This window comes from Orcinus orca, chromosome 20, assembly GCF_937001465.1.
Source record: "Orcinus orca chromosome 20, mOrcOrc1.1, whole genome shotgun sequence".
Taxonomy (NCBI): Eukaryota; Metazoa; Chordata; class Mammalia; order Artiodactyla; family Delphinidae; genus Orcinus; species Orcinus orca.
The window spans coordinates 14,284,569-14,300,741 of NC_064578.1; the positions used below are offsets into that span (position 1 = coordinate 14,284,569).

The window sequence follows — 16,173 nt, forward strand, 5'->3', positions numbered from 1 at the left end:
AGGGTGGGGCTGTGGTCTGGGGAGAATGGAGACCTAAGAGGCAGAGAGGACAGAAGAGCGTCCAGGTGCCTCTCCTCAGAACTTCCAGACCCATCACCAGGAGAGGGCTGCCAGCCCAGGGAGAGCTGTGCTGAGTCTCTCGTCCCCGCACATGACACCCAAGCCCTGTCTCCACCCACCCACGGACCCTCCCAGCTGTGTTTGGACCTCTCTCACCAGGCTTCCTGGTCCTGCCGGGGCCCCACAGCAGCCACGTTTTCCACTGAGCCTGTTTCCCCTCCTGACCTGGACAGGGCAGGACCAGATGTTCTCTGAGGCCCCTTCCAGGGTGATAGGCCAGGGTGGGAGGATGCCCTGTGCTGCAGCGACAGAACATGCTGACCTGGACTGAGGGAGAAACTTGCTTTAATCCTGACCCTTCCAGGCTCATGGCTCCCTTTCAGAAAAGAGGTGCCTTTGTGAGGGGAAAAGGGTATCCAGAGCCACGGTTCCTCTTTGTCCTTCCTCATAAGGCCTCCACTGAATCCAGGCAGCTCTTGACTGGAGTAGTGAACATCAAGACTACAGGGTGTCAGGAATCCTGGGCCATGGGACCACGTGACTTCATGAGACTTTGCAGGTATCTTCCTTCTTCACCCTCGTATCCTTGGGATCTGAACAGAAGGACCTGCTGTGGACAGTAACAAAGCTACAGAGAGGGAGAAGACCCTCAGGGACTGACTGGGTGAGAAGGGTGTTGAGCCCTGGTACTAGCCCCCACCCTGCACTGAGAAAGAGCCTGAGACCCAGAGGCCAAGGTCACACAGGACATTGGTGGCAGATCTGGAACATCTGGTCCTGTCCTCAGTGGTTCTCAGCCCTCCTAGAGTCCCTGCCTTGGTCCTGCCACAGCAAACAAACTGCCAAACCCCACTGGGAGCCAGGACAGCAGGACTTCCAGTCCCCATCTTCCCTGTCACATCTGGAGACCATCTGGAGGTGATTCATGATCTAGGAAGGTTGGGGTAAGCCATGGCCTTCTGACCTCTCCTCTGGCCTGGGTAATGGACCACCTCAGCCACTGATTTGCTGTGTGACCAGGGGCAGTGCCATCCGTCTCTGGTCTTCAGTTTATAAGTAAATGAAGGACTTGGACCCCATGGCCCAGGGCACTTCTGGGTCTCTTTGTATGGTCTGGAGCTGCTCACAGGAGCAGGGCCAGATGGTCAGGGGGAAGGACTCTGCTCCCTCCTCTCTGTTCTGGGGGCTCCAGGATCTGCCTCCACCCATATGCAGGTGGGGTGGGGGGAATGTCACTTACACAATGGCCCTGGACACTCTGCTGAGGTCCTATACCATATCAGTAGCTTTCTGACAGGAGTGGCTCCTTTGAGGTATGCAAGACAGCATTCCCAGCCAACACGGGCCTCCCGAGCTACAGAGAGCACAGCAGCAGGTATGGGGAAAGGGGCGCTGTGGGGATACACTGTGTGTCTATAAGAGGGTCTCTGTGTTTGTCTTGTCAGTGGGAGAGAGGTTGGAGGGCTTCCTATGTGTGACTGTATGCTTGTTTTAAATTTTTACTCCTTAGAGTACTACTGAGACTGAACATCTTCCTTTATTAGTCATTTTTATATCTTCTTAAAAGCTGCTTGCTATTGTCATTTATTTTTCTCATAATTTAAGACCTCTTTGTATGATACTTTTATATCACAAATTTTACAAAGGTATTTCCACTTTTTGTGCTTTATCTTTTAAACTTATTTGGGGTTATTTAAAACAAAAACATAAATATTTCGTTTTGAAGTCAATTTATCAATATTTTCCCTCATGGTTGGTTTCTGGCTTTCATCTGATGCTTAGAAAGCTTTTCTCCATAGCATGAAAATAAAAAGATTTACTCATATTTTTTCCTTAAGGAACTCTTTATTGTTTTTCCTCTTTACAAAAGTGATGCATGCTTGTTGTCAAAGTAAAAGGGCAATAAATTAATTTAGGTAGGTAGTATCTTTATGAGTTTTTCTACCTAAAAACAAGGTATCACTCTCTCTCCCCCCATTTATTTAACTTTCCTTTTGTACCCCTCAGCAGAGATTTATAATTTCTCCACATAGGTCCTAGTAAGTTTATATCTAGAAAATCAACTTTTCTTGATGCTGTTGGGAATGGGATATTTTCTTTCATTATATTTTCTATTGGTTGTTGGTATAAAACAAACTACTTATTTTTGGATGTTATTTTAAAACTGGTTGTCATTCTTGATCTAAAATTGAACAAAATGGAAAAGATTTGTTTCCTTGTGAAGACTCTGCCGTATCCATTTCTCTCTCAGGGTTTTCCACCAGGGTGAATCTGAGGATACTTGATCTAGTTCAGCATTAACCTTGACAGTTTTCTACATCCTTATTAGGATTTTCCTTCACTATGGACACTCTGATGCTGACTAAGTTGGAAGCTAAACCTGAAGGCTTTCCCACACACATTACACGCATAGGGTTTCTTCCAAGTATGGACAGTCTGATGTATAATACAGTCAGAACTATAGCTGAAGCCTTTGCCACACTCCACACATCTGAAGGGTTTCTCCCCAGTGTGGCTTCTCTGATGCCGAATTAAATGGGCATTAACATGGAAGGCTTTTCCACACTCCTTACACTGAAAGGGTTTCTCTCCAGTATGGATTCTCTGATGTACAATATAGTCAGAACTACAGCTAAACGCTTTCTCACATTCCATACATTTGAATGGTTTCTCCCCAGTGTGTATTCTCTGATGCCTAGTTAGTTTGGCATTGATGCTGAAGGCTTTCCCACATTCCTTACACTGATAAGGCTTTTCTCCAGTGTGGATTCGGTGATGATCAAGTAGGTTTCTTTTAGAAGTAAAACATTTCCCACACTCATTACATTCAAAGGGCTTCTCCCCAGTGTGAATCCTCTGGTGCTGCATTAGTTTTGCATTAACGTTGAAGGCCTTTCCACACTCATTACACTCATAGGGCTTCTCCCCGGTGTGGATTCTCAGATGCTGCCGAAGCTGGGAGTTACACCTGAAGGCTTTCCCACACTCTTTACACTCATAGGGTTTCTCACCCGTGTGGATTCTCTGGTGCTGGATTAACTTCCCTTTGACGCCAAAGGCTTTTCCACATTCAGTACACTCATAGGGTTTCTCCCCTGTGTGAATTCTTTGATGCTGAATGAGTTTTGCATTATTACTAAAGGCTTTTCCACACTCCTTACACTGATAGGGTCTCTCTCCAGTGTGGATGCTCTGATGCTGCCTAAGCTGGGAGCTGCACCTGAAGCCTTTCCCACACTCATTACATTCATAAGGTTTCTCTCCAGTGTGGATCCTCTGATGTTGAATTAATTTTGCATTAACATTGAAAGCTTTCCCACAGTCATTACACTCGTAAGGTTTCTCTCCAGTGTGGACTCTCTGATGTGTGATATATGCAGAACTGCAGCTAAAGCCATTCCCACACTCCTTGCACTGATAGGGCCTCTCTCCTGTATGGATTCTCTGATGCCTACTCAGACTCCCATTAACGCTGAAGGCTTTTCCACACACCTTACACTGATAGGGCTTCTCCCCACTGTGGATAGTCTGATGTGTGATATAATGGGAACTGTAACTGAAGCTTTTTCCACACTCTACACATTTGAAGGGCTTCTCCCCACTGTGAAGTCTTTGATGCCAAATTAATTTTGCATTAACGCTAAAGGCTTTGCCACACTCCTTATGCTGATGGGGCTTCTCCCCAGTGTAGCTATCTTGATCCTGATTAAGTTGAGAGTTACACCTAAAGCTTCCCACTAATTCTTCACATTTGAAAGGTCTTTCCCCAGAATTAATTATTTCATGTTGAATAAGTTTTGTGTCAAAGCTGAAGGCTTTCTCCAATCCTGTACACTCAGGGGACTGCTCTCCAGTGGAGATGGTATGACACTGATTCAAGTTTGGACTTTGCCTAAAGCAACACTCCTCCATGGGGCTTATATTGTCTTTCACTGTCCCATCAATGACACTCCTGTTTTCTTTCTCCATACTTCCTACTGAGTGGACTTCCCGCTGTTTCTCTAGAATATAAGTTTCTGAAAAGTCTGTTTCCTGGGAAGAGTTCCTTTGAAGTTCAAATGATGTATTATGTTTTTCTTCATACATTTCCTCTGTCAAATTATTGTCAGTCTGGATATCAATATTTACTATAAAAAACAGAAAACATAAAATATCATGTAAGAACCATGTTAGAAAACAAAAGAACTGTGATAGAAAGAAAAAAGGATCAGGGTAATCAAGGGTCGGGGGGGCTCTTTAAAATCACCAGACTAGGTCAGAGAATCTAAGGTTCATCCATAAGGTGGAATAACATGCAGCTGTTATAAAATGAAATAAATCTATATGTACTGACATGAAAAGATGTCAAAGACACACTGTTAAGTGGAAAAACAAGTTGAGAAATGGTACGTAGAGTATCTTCCATTTGTGCAAAGGAGAGTAAAAAGGGCTGACATAAACACATATATTTGAATATGCCTAGAAAACTACTGCAAGAATACACAAGAAACTGAGCAAACTGGCACAGGAAGTTTGGGAGACTTCCCCACTGTTCCCACTTTATGCACTTTTTATACTGTTTTGAGCATGTACCAATATTACAAATTTTAAAGTAATGATTTTAAAAGATCACCAGTCTCTAAACCAATAACCAGTAACAAGAAGGTTAAAAGTGACAGCAGTGGAACAAATTCTAGGTGTTATCTGCCAGATCAGCATTCTTTCCATCACACCATACTTTACTACACTCTTCAGTTTCTATTAATAAAAATGGAAACTGCTTAAGAAAGAGAAGGCACAGAATCCAACAACATGTGGCAACAAGGGATGGCAGGTATTAGCACTAGGAAGCAAATGGGAACAAATCTTGTTTATTTTCTTAGAACTTAAACTCTAGGCTTTCCAAAACTTCTCCTTTAACTTCTTTTTTCTCTACTTCAGAAAGGCTCTGTTCAGGCCCATTTGATCCCTTTGATCCCATATCTTCCCACCCCTCCAGAACACTGCAGCATTCTCCTTGCCTTTCCTTCTACCTCTTCCCTCAATCCTAAAATTGGTCACTCCCTAAAATTCTTTCTGTAATCTTATTAGTCTTTCTATAATCCCATAGTCCTAGTAGAACCAATGATCTCTACATTTATTCTCAAATTTCTCAAAATTGGCCCCAAAATGCTTCCTTTATTTTTTCACCTATCATCTCTCCTCAGCCACATGTAATATGCCCCCTACCCCAGTATTTCATTATAATTGTCCTCAACAGACCCAAATGACCTGGACTTCCCTAGCAACCATTTTCAAAATAATATTGGTCTTTTCCTGATTATAGAAATAATATTCATCTGTAGTATCAGAAACTTACAAAGAAAAAAATTCAAATTACCTGGAAAATTTTTTTAAAAAATCAACTCTGCTGACATGGGTCTTGTGCCCTGTGATTTCCCCTTCTTCCTGCCTAGAACCCATTTGATTCCTGACCCCAATTAACCTACATACACTGACTAGATGAATGTTTCTATCCTCACCTGACATCACGATGGGTTGTTCAAAGACTTCAGGACTGTCTGTTGCCTACAGAATGAAATCCAGACTTCTTTGACTAAGAAGCTCCACAATATCACTTTCATCCCCCTCTATATGTCAAGCACTTTAAGCTCTCCATTTCCAAAACATGTCTTCCTTGGTCAGTGAACATCTGGTTGAATGATTACAAGGAACAAAAAGCCACTGAAACCATCTTTTAAAAAAAAAGGATTCATCAAAAGGATGCAAGAGTATCTTATGGACCCCAAAGGCAGGAAGTAAAGCTGGGCCTCATGGGAGATGGGAAATCACCTGGCAGCTACTCTGCATGAGCCAATGAGAACCTCACTATTTCAAGAGTGGTCTGGGAACAAGAATCACTGGCATTACCTGGGAACTTAACAGAAATGCAGAATCTTGGCCCTGCCCCAAACTAACTGAATGACAATCTGCACATCTGCAAGATGCCCAGGTGATGCATTTGTTCATATTTTGAGAAGCACCAAATTGATAGCATTACTTCCTCCCACCTTATTTCCTAGAGATTATATATAGCTTTCTCCCCCCCCAAATAATAATAATAATAGTAATAATAATAATAAAAACAGAATTTAACTGAGCACACACTATAAGCTAGGCACTTGGTACATGTTATCTCATTTTATCATCAAACCTAGCACCATTACCTCATTTTGTAATTATTATTCCATTTTCAAGGGTGAGAACACTAACTCTTAGAGAATGCAGATAACTGACCTGCTCAAAGTCACACAACTAGGAAGTAGCACAGTTGGGATTGGAACTCAGAAAGTCTACTCCAAAGTCTAAGTAAAAAGACTTTTAATTCTGTACCCTTCACATTAAGTGGACAGTGCTTAGAAAGTAGCAAGGACCCAAAAAAAGTACTGAATCCATTCATTTTGTCTGAGAAAGGTAGAATTCCAAAATTAGGATTGAAAATAATTACAATAAAGCATTTGAAAAAAGATCTCTTCTTGGAATTAGAAAGAAATAGCAAACTATGAAAATAGTCAGAAAGGCCTCAACTGTTGCTATCTCTAGAAATCATCAAAAATTATTTAAATGGGGCTTCCCTGGTGGCGCAGTGGTTAAGAATCCACCTGCCAATGTAGGGGATACAGGTTCGAGCCCTGGTCCGGGAGGATCCCACATGCCAAGGAGCAACTAGGCCCGTGTGCCACAGCTACTGAGCCTGAGCTCTGGAGCCTGCAAGCCACAACTACTGAGCCCATGTGCCAAAATTACTGAAGCCCGTGTGCCTAGAGCCTGTGCTCCACAACAAGAGAAGCCACCTTAGTGAGAGGCCTGTGCACCGCAGTCAAGAGTGGCCTCCACTCTCTGCGACTAAAAAAAAGAAAGCCTGCGTGCAGCAACGAGGGCCCAACGCAGCCAAAAATTAATTAATTAATTAATTTTTAAAAATTTAAATGTTACTCTGTACGGTTAGCCAATAAATGTGGCACGCTTATATGTTGCTAAAGCTGACTTTCTTCCTAAAGGATTACTTTTTCCAGCATAATGGGCAATGTGTGCCTCCTTACCAGTCCAGAGGCCCTGGGGGCCTGTGCCTGTTCCAGAGGCCAGTGGAGATGGGCCCTCCAGCTCACCTCCTCCCTCCAGCTGTGAGATCACAGTAGGTTTGAGAAGGGGAAATCCTGTTTTGGGGAAAGGAAATAGGAAAGATAGGTGAATGATCTCCCACAGCTGATTTCCTAAACCTCTTCTCAGATTGTGTCAGCAATGGGGAGGGAAGGAAAGAGCCCCAGAGGGTCCCGTGCCTAAGAACTATGGGAAAGTGGCGGGGGGGTGGGAGGAAGAGGCTTGAGAAGATGCGGGAGGAGTTGGGGAGGGCCCAGACTGTGAGACCTCATGCAGGGCAAACAGGGAGATTCTGCCTAAAGGGATAGGTACCATTTTTTGACCAGGGCCTAAAATATTACAAGTACACCGAGATCCTTGGAAACACTCAAGATATCCAGGTAGGGTGAGGGGGAACCTGAAGGTAATGCTGTAGAACAGGAAGTTACTTTTTTTCCACGCTGTGTCCAAAACACAGCCTCTATCGGGTGGATCAAGAGTGCACAACAGTCCCAGTAAAGTCCTATATTGGCCCAAAAAGGGCTTGGGGTTCACCCTTCCCAGCAACCCCGGGTCTAGGGGATTAGGAATCAGCCCCTGAGGTTCCCACTCAGTGAAGGATTACCAGAGGCCCCACCTGCAACCAGTAAGGGGAAAGGAAGCCAGGAAACCCTAATCAGCAGAGTCTGAGTCCCCGGGGGAGAAAGGCCTTACCCAGGGAGGCCACATTCCCATAATTCTCCAGCATCACATCCCTGTACAGAGCCCTCTGTGCAGGGGACAGGCCATCCCACTCCGTCTGGGTGAAGTACACAGCCACGTCCTCAAAGGTCACCGACTTCTGAAACAACAGGTTCCTGCTGCCCTAGGGGCCAATTCCATGGCTCATGCCCTAGGTGAGGGGCAGAGGGCAGTATGAGGGCTTGAGGAGGGGCTTGTGAAGAGCACAAAATTAATAACAGGGGGAAAGATTTGAGAAAAACACTTGGAAGGTAAAGCGTGGAATATCTGACCTGGCTCACAGCAGAGAAACCTCATGCCATATTTCACACTTACAAAGGATGACATAAGTTGAGATGAAAGAAAAACACCTCCCATGACCAAGTTCCCCTAACGCAACTGCTTTCTTTCAGTCAGGCCGTGCCCTCACTGGCGGAAGTAGCTCTGGGCCCACCCACAGGCTTTCCCACTTCCTCGCCCTCGCCCTCACCCTCAAACCTCAAGCCGCGCCCAAAGAACAGCCATGGCTTCCATCTCACCCAGCCCCACCTGATTTCTATCATGGACCCCCTACAAAAGGCTGCATAGCCTCTGCTCCAGCGCCTTCAGCAGAGGAAGCTCAGTGCTGCCCAGATCGGCTGGGCACCGTGGAGGTGGAGGGAGGGGTGAGAGCAGGCAGCCCATCCTGCTCGCAAATGGCTCTCGCCAAAAACCCATTTTCTGTTACCCTCTCCCAGTCAAGCCTTATCCTGTCCAACTTCACCCAAGACTTCACTGTCTCTCCAAGGAGGTTTGGGAAAGAAGGGAGGTCAGCCATCTTTTCAGCCGCTCCTCTGCATCACTCGGCGCTCGGCACTCAGCACAGGCTCCACCATCAGGGCTGATGGCCGAGCCGCTCCCAGGCCCACCTCCTCCCCTCCCGGCAGCTGCCACTTCTGGCTGCCCTCGCTCTACCCACCTCGGCCTTCTGTAACAACCTTGGGGACACACTGGCAGCGAGTTGCCTCTCAACTGCTCTCTGCCAGGACCTGTCTTGCTTGATTCTACGGGCCTCCACCCATCAACAATTCTAGTCCAACTTGTGGGCACTTCTGTGAGTCATTCATCGTGTGACTTGGATAAGACAAGAAATTCTTGGTACAAAATTAAATGCCTTCGCTGTCGCCCACCATCCCCTTTTAGCCCACGACTGGTGCCTCCTCCTTAATTCAAACCTCAGCTGGTGTCACCCACCACCATCCGCGAAGGAAAGAAACCTGGGGATTCGTTCCTGACTCCTCCCTCCCCCTTACCCCACCCCAATCTTTTGACTCTTCCTCCTAGAGATTTTTATGTTAAGCATTACTTGAATTGGGTCTCCCTCTTTAGCAACTACTTGCCTTAATGAAGCCTATGTCACCTAGACCAATAGGACTCTTTCTGAAGTGGTCACCTTGCTTTTAAAACTCCCCTCAAAATTAGTCCCCACACAGGCATCAGAAACCTGACCTCGTCAACTTCACTGGCTCCACAGGTGTCATAGGGCTGAACAGTTAAGTCACACAATGACAAGTCACTTCACTCCCCTTTGCCTTTGTTTCTTTTGTGGTAGAATGAACGCAACACAGCGCCTATCTCCCAGGGCGTCTGTCAGGACTGAGTGATCCATGTAAAGTGCTTAGTATGGTGCCTGCGGCGTAGTAAGCCTCAAATGGTGTAACTGGAGTTACTGTGACTATGATTATTCCCAAACTGTAGCCCATGGAGGTCCCTGGATGAGCATCAGTGGGGTCCATGAAATCCCTGAAATCGTATGGAAATTTTCGTTTGCATGTTATTCTGGGGAGAGGATCCAGAGCTCTTATCAGAGACCTAAAGCCTGGCCACTGCACCCCAAGCCCTGAAAGCCTCCCCAGGACACAATGAGACACAGGACTTCCTGTCTTTTTTCCCTCCCTTGATCCCACTCTCCTTATGTCCCCTTCCCCTGGAATTAGAGGCGCAGCCATTCTTTATGTGGATCTGGTCCTGCTAGTCCTCTTTATCTACACCCCCCTCCCTGGAATCCTAGTCCCCTGCTATCTTCTTCCATTCATGGGCAGCTTCCATGTCTCTCATTCACCAAAGCCCTCTGCTGGGGGAGCAAAGCAAACTGGTGTGCAGAAGACTATATTTCTGCCTTCCAGACACTTCTGTCTTGCCTGTCCTGGTCTCTGGCCCCTATCCCTCCATATCATCGCTCTTCCCACAAGCTCCAGTCTGGCAGGCAGAAGCATGGAGGGCCCCTCCAGCTTTCATAGGAAGGCTCACCAGATTCCCTTCTCAGTTTTCTTCAATGTGAAACTGCTCAGAGGAAGAGCTGAAGGACCCACAGCTCACCTGGGGCCAGGCTGTCAGAAGCATGGCTGCCATCACCTGGTCTCCCTCTCAGAGAAGGACTGGAGCTGAGGGAAAACAGGGGGACAGATGTGAGACAAGCCACCCCCACCACGAACAATACAGCCCCTCACAGACGATCTGAGATGCACGCAGCCAGCATCCAGACAGAAGTGCAAGCAGGAGCTGCCATGGGAAGAAAGGAGCGATCTGTTCACTGGCTCTGTGCCCAGGGCTCCTCCTGGCCATGACACTGACACTGACTGCCACGGACCCTAGGATTTTTACAGTTCTGGACACATATCATACACACACACGAGTGTGCATGAAATGCAGGTAGAGTCTAAAGAATAATAAAACAAAGACTCGTGTAGCAACACGATGCTCTAAACGAGCATCCCTCTCTATTATACTGCAAGAGAAGCCAGCTGGACGGGCTGCAGCCCCAGCACATAGGCCTGAGTCAGGCCCCAGGGAGGCACCTCCTGGAGAAAGGGACAGCTGCTCCCTCCCATATGCCCGTTCCCTCACACAGCTGACTGCCCTCAAGAGTCCTGATACCTCTGTAGAGATCTTGGGAGGTTAAGGCTCCTGCCCGGCCCAGGTTTACTGTGAGGAAGCTAGGCCACAAGTGAGGTACCGGATGGCTCCTCATACCTTCCAGCCTTCTGATGGCAAAGAAGCCAAGGCTTCAGCTGCCTGAGAGGGGGGGTCACTATAGCATCCCGTCCCTGGTCCCATGACCCGGCACTCCTTGTTCATTGTATTCAAGACCACATGGACCGGTTATTTTCTAATTTTTAGTGCTCCCAAAGTCAGTCTTGAAATTTTATATTTTCCTAAAATATTGTCTATATCTTCCAGAATTTAAACTTGAGTGTAGAATTATGGGAAACAGTGGCTCATGATTTTTTTCATTTCCTCCATACCTTGAGGTATACCTTGCTTTTCCTACTTCTTCTTTGAATATATATGCTCTCTAGACCTTTTAGCCTTAGTTAATGTTATGGACTGAATGTGTCCCCCCAAAATTCGTATGTTGGAGCCCTAATTTCCAATGTGACTGTATTTGGAGACAGCACCCATGAGGAGGTAATAAGGTTAAACAAGGTAATAATCTGATAGGGCGGGTACCCTAGTAAGAAGAGGAAGAGTCTTCCAGAGCTGTCTCTGCTGTGAGGACACAGTGAAGGCAGCCACCTGCAGCCTCACCAAGAACCACATCATCTGGTACCTTGATCTTAGACTTCCAGCCTCCAGAACTGTGAGAAATAAATTTCTGCTGTTTAAGCCAGACAGTGTATATTTTGTTATGGCAGCCCAAGCAGACTAATAACATTAGGCTGAACCATGGTTTATCTAGTTTAATGTTTTATTTTAAAAAAACTAGCTTTTCTATTTAGAACACCACTCCCTTTTCTACCTGTTTGTTTGGTTTTATAAAATTAATTAACTTATTTATTTAGTTTTGGCTGCGCTGGGTCTTCGTTGTTGCGCTCAAGCTTTCTCTAGTTGCGGTAAGCAGGGGCTACTCTTCGTTGCGGTGCGTGGGCTTCTCCTTGTGGTGGCTTCTCTTGTTGTGGAGCACGGGCCCTAGGCACACAGGTTTCAGTAGTTGTGGCACACAGGCTCAGTAGTTGTGGCTCACAGGCTCTAGAGCACAGGCTCAGTAGTTGTGGCGCATAGGCTTAGTTGCTCCGCGGCATGTGGGATCTTCTCAGACCAGGGCTCAAACCCGTGTCCCCTGCATTGGCAGGCGGATTCTTAACCACTGTGCCACCAGGGAAGCCCCCTCTACTTGTTTTAAATTAAGCTCTGCTTTTTAAAATTTGTTTTTTAGCTCTGTAAGAGACACCTTATGTACCTCACCAAATCCTCTTGTCCACTCTTAGTCCAGTTCCAGAGGCTTTGACCAGCTCTGCACAAGTACAACCTACAAATGCCTCCTCCAGGGTCTACACCACACATGCCTGGCTCCTGCCCTAGGGCTTCTCTGTCCTGTGTGGGACATCTGCGGACACCTGCTGGGTCCTGAAGGATAGGGGAGTTAATGCCTGTGATGCTACCACTGACCAACAGGAGACAGAGGTCAGTGGATAAACGTTTCCCCCTTTAGTCCTCCATGTGGGCAGCCATGAGATTCCAAGGCTCCTCAAAGATCCTGCAAGTCAGAGCACCAGTCGCCTGTGGAGGGACCAGCCTGACAGCACATCCTTGTATTGGCTGTCCCTCCTTCTCCATTGCACTCTCCTTGTCTTTCACTCTGCCCCTGGGACTACATTCCCAAATAAACTGCCCGCACACAAATCTCTGTCCTATGTTCTGCTTTCGGGGGAAGCTAGACTACAAAAAGCTTTTTTCTATCTTCTTGAGGCTACATGATTCATTCATTTTCATTCTTGCTGTGTAGCAATCTAAACCTATAAATGTTCCTCTGAATACATTATTCCCTACATTCCAGAGGCTTTTCATATTTCATGTTTTAATTACTATTTTATAACTCGTCAGCAACTGTGTTTTGTCTCTGGACAAAGAACTGTTCAGGATAATTTGTTGTTGTTAATTTATTCTCTGGCTTTATTGCATGGTGTTTAAGTAACCTGATCTATTTACTTCTGCTTTACAGATTTTTAAAGGTTTTCTTTTGTGGCTACAGTGTCCATTTTAAAAATATTCCATGGATGCTTAAAAAGAAAACTTATTCCAACATGGATGGACCTAGAGATTATCATACTAAGTGACGTAAGTCAGAAAGAGAAAGACAAATACCATATTATATCACTTATATGTGGAATCTAAAGTATGACACAAATGAATTTATCTGTGAAAGAGAAACACAGACATAGAAAACAGATTTGTGGTTGCCAAGGGGGAGGGCGGTGGGGGAGGGATGGACTGGGAGTTTGGGACTAGGAGATGCAAACTATTATATGTAGAATGGATAAACAACAAGGTCCTACTTTATAGCACAGGGACCTATATTCAATATCCTGTGATAAACCATAATGGAAAAGAATATGAAAAAGAATGTGTGTATATATATGTGCATATACCTATATAAATGAATTACTTTTGTGTACAGTAGAAATTAACACAACATTGTAAATCAACTATACTCCAATAAAATAAATTAAAAAAAGAAAACTTATCCTGTGATGGAAGAACATATAATCTATCTGAATCTAATAAATCAACTCTACCAACTTTATTATATAGATTTTTCTCCATAACCCATGATTACTTTTACCTAATTGTTTAGAGAGCCAGTAAAGAGTGAACTCTCACAAAACACTGAGCCCTTATGTATCATGGGAAAAGCCTTTCAAATCTTTAAGAAATGAATAATTCTAACACTATTTAAACTGTAGCAGAGAACAGCAAAATAAGTTTCCCAGACCTTTTTATGATGCCAGCAAAATATGGATACAAAAACCATAAACTAGTATCATTTATGAATACTGATGCAAAAATCCTAAATATTGAGGACTAGACTCCAGTAGTTCCTTAATGTGACATATCATGACTAAGAGGGATCATCCTATGAATGCAAGTAAAGTTCAATATTAGCACAGATTGTACTTTCCACATTAATAAATCAAAGAAAAACATACTCTCCATCTCAGTGGATGTCAAAGGTGTTGGATAAATTCAATATTCATGCCTAAATTTTAAAACTTATACCCTAGGGAAACTCTCATATGTAGGTGATATACATACAAAATTATTATCAGCAGTATTTTAATAGCAAAAAATTGGAAACAACTCACATGTCCACTGAGAATACACAAATAAGCTGTCATGCCATTTTTACAATGGAACATTACCCAGTAGCAAAAACGAATGACTCACAGCTACACACAAAATATGGATGAATTTAGGAACATTAATATTGAGTTATGCAAGTCCCAGAAGACTACAGACACCATGATGCCATCTTCATAAAGCTCAAAAACAAAATTAATCATATTATTTACATAATATGATTTACATACACATCTTATTACATACACAATTGTGTATTTACATACACAATCATATTATTTACATACACATGTATATATGATAAAATTATTTTTAAAAATATGATTAACACAAATATGATATGTGTTATCAAAAATCAAAAATATGATTAACACAAAATTCAAGAGAGTTGTTACCTCTAGGGGTGAGAACGTGGGAACTGGGTTGGGGAGGAGCACACAGATGCAGCCGTATGGGCAGTGCTCTTCTTAATGGTGTGGTGTGTTTAATGCGTGCTCACATTACCACTATGCTCCATAAATGCCATGCTAGATGCATAACATTTAAAATACACATACTTATCTCTATGATATGAAATGATTTTCAGTGTGCAAAAGGTAGTGTGCTATCTTCTGTGTAAGAAAAAAAGGGAGTATAAGAAAATACATGTGTACCTGGTGATTTGTGCAAAAAGAAACAGAAGGAAAAACAAGAAACTAAGGAGAATAGGGGCCTCAGCTGTGGATGGGAAGTAGGTGAAAGGAAGCTGGGAACTGAAACAGGATGGAAGGAAACAGTGCAGAAGGGATGAGGAGGAAATGATACTTCCCTGTGCCTTTTTGTTCTGACTTTCATAACCACAGTAATGTTTCACATATCTATACCTGTATCTATCTATCTATCTATACATATGTATAAAAATCAACCAACCAGAATGGGATGGGGGGGTGACGACGTCCAAAAAATACAAACAACAGTAAATAAGCCTAACTGTACCACAGCATAACCACAGTGAAGTGATGGGAAAGAAAAGAACTAAGTAACTCTGCAAAACAGTATTTTAACTAAATTCTCTAAGGCTAAAAAGACCTGTAGCCAAAGACTTCTTGAGGTTGCATGATTTTTAAAATCTATTTTCATTCTTTCCTATTTGGCAATTAAAACCTATAAGGCCACAAAATTTCCTCTGAATACACTACTAGCCACACTTCATGTTTTCGTTACTGTTTTATAGTATTTTTTTTTTGTAAACTTGCTTTCATGAGGGTATGAATGAGTCATTCTGGAACTTTTTGTGTATTCTAGGACTAAGCAAATCAGTATATTCTACATTGTAGAAATCATTCCCAGGTCATTGTCATCCCACCGCCCAAGAGAAGTTGGGCCGGGTTACCTTTTGGAACTGACACGGCTCCTGCAGACAGTGCCCTCAAAAGTCGGGCTTCTTCTGTAGCCTGGAGGGGCTCTGCTTTTTCTGCTCCCCCACTGGCCTCGATTCACACCCTGAGTTAGGAGGGCGGGGCGCATACAGTCCATACTTGAAATGCATAAAACGTGCAGGTAAAAGCCCCTGCACGACCTCATTATGTCAAAAGACTCATATCACCTCAGGCCGCTTCACCCCTGCAAATATTCTACCCCCCGGCTGCTCCAACACAAGTTCCCAAAAGGCGAGCAGCATCTTCCCCAAAGTGCTAAATGCTCGGGGCTTCGTGGCTGTGGCAGTAACGCGGGCTTCGCCTTCCACGAGAAAGAACGTCATCGGCCACCAAGTCCAAAGCGGGAGTCGAGGAGGGGAGAAGAGGACCCCTCCGACAGGAAACCCACCGCCAACGCAGGGGGAAGGAGCGTCCCTGCCGCACCCAGAGCCTCGGAACCAGGCACCGCCCCCGCCTCCCGCAGCCCGTACTCACCTCCAAAGCGGGCTGCTCGGCGGCGGGCGGCCGGAAGTGCGTCACCAGGCCCCGGCCGAGCCTCTCTAGGAGCAGCTTCGCTCCTTCTCGGCGGTGCTCTGGCCCCGCCCCCTGCAACCGAAGCCCTGGTACTCCGAAGCCTGGCACCCTTCTCCCCGATGCGGGTCGCAACGAGGAAGCAGTTGCTCCTTGCGGTGAGCTAGGGAAGACAAGAATGCGGCGAGCACTGGGCCCAAACCAGGGGTGGCGCCGGGAATTTGTATCTTAGTAAAGCTGCCGTGCAACC

At 45.0% G+C, this 16,173-nt stretch overlaps 1 protein-coding gene across 11 annotated transcripts; it reads right to left on the reverse strand.

Annotated features, from left to right (window-relative positions):
• Window positions 1–1,885: 1,885 nt before the first annotated feature.
• On the reverse strand, window positions 1,886–15,928 carry ZNF23 (zinc finger protein 23). 11 transcript variants are annotated; one of them, XM_033434336.2, is made up of 6 exons: window positions 15,888–15,906; window positions 15,368–15,477; window positions 10,237–10,301; window positions 7,873–7,999; window positions 7,122–7,235; window positions 1,886–4,187 (listed from the first exon to the last, which is right to left on the reverse strand). In XM_033434336.2, exons 3-6 carry the CDS (start codon window positions 10,267–10,269, stop codon window positions 2,386–2,388), a joined length of 2,076 nt encoding a protein of 691 aa, XP_033290227.1. In that variant the 5' UTR covers window positions 10,270–10,301; window positions 15,368–15,477; window positions 15,888–15,906; the 3' UTR covers window positions 1,886–2,385. The 11 variants fall into 11 exon arrangements, with proteins under 11 accessions (XP_033290227.1, XP_033290229.1, XP_033290228.1 ...); XM_033434338.2 differs by lacking the exon at window positions 15,368–15,477 and having other exon boundaries at window positions 15,888–15,928; XM_033434337.2 differs by lacking the exon at window positions 15,888–15,906 and having other exon boundaries at window positions 15,382–15,881.
• Window positions 15,929–16,173: the final 245 nt, after the last annotated feature.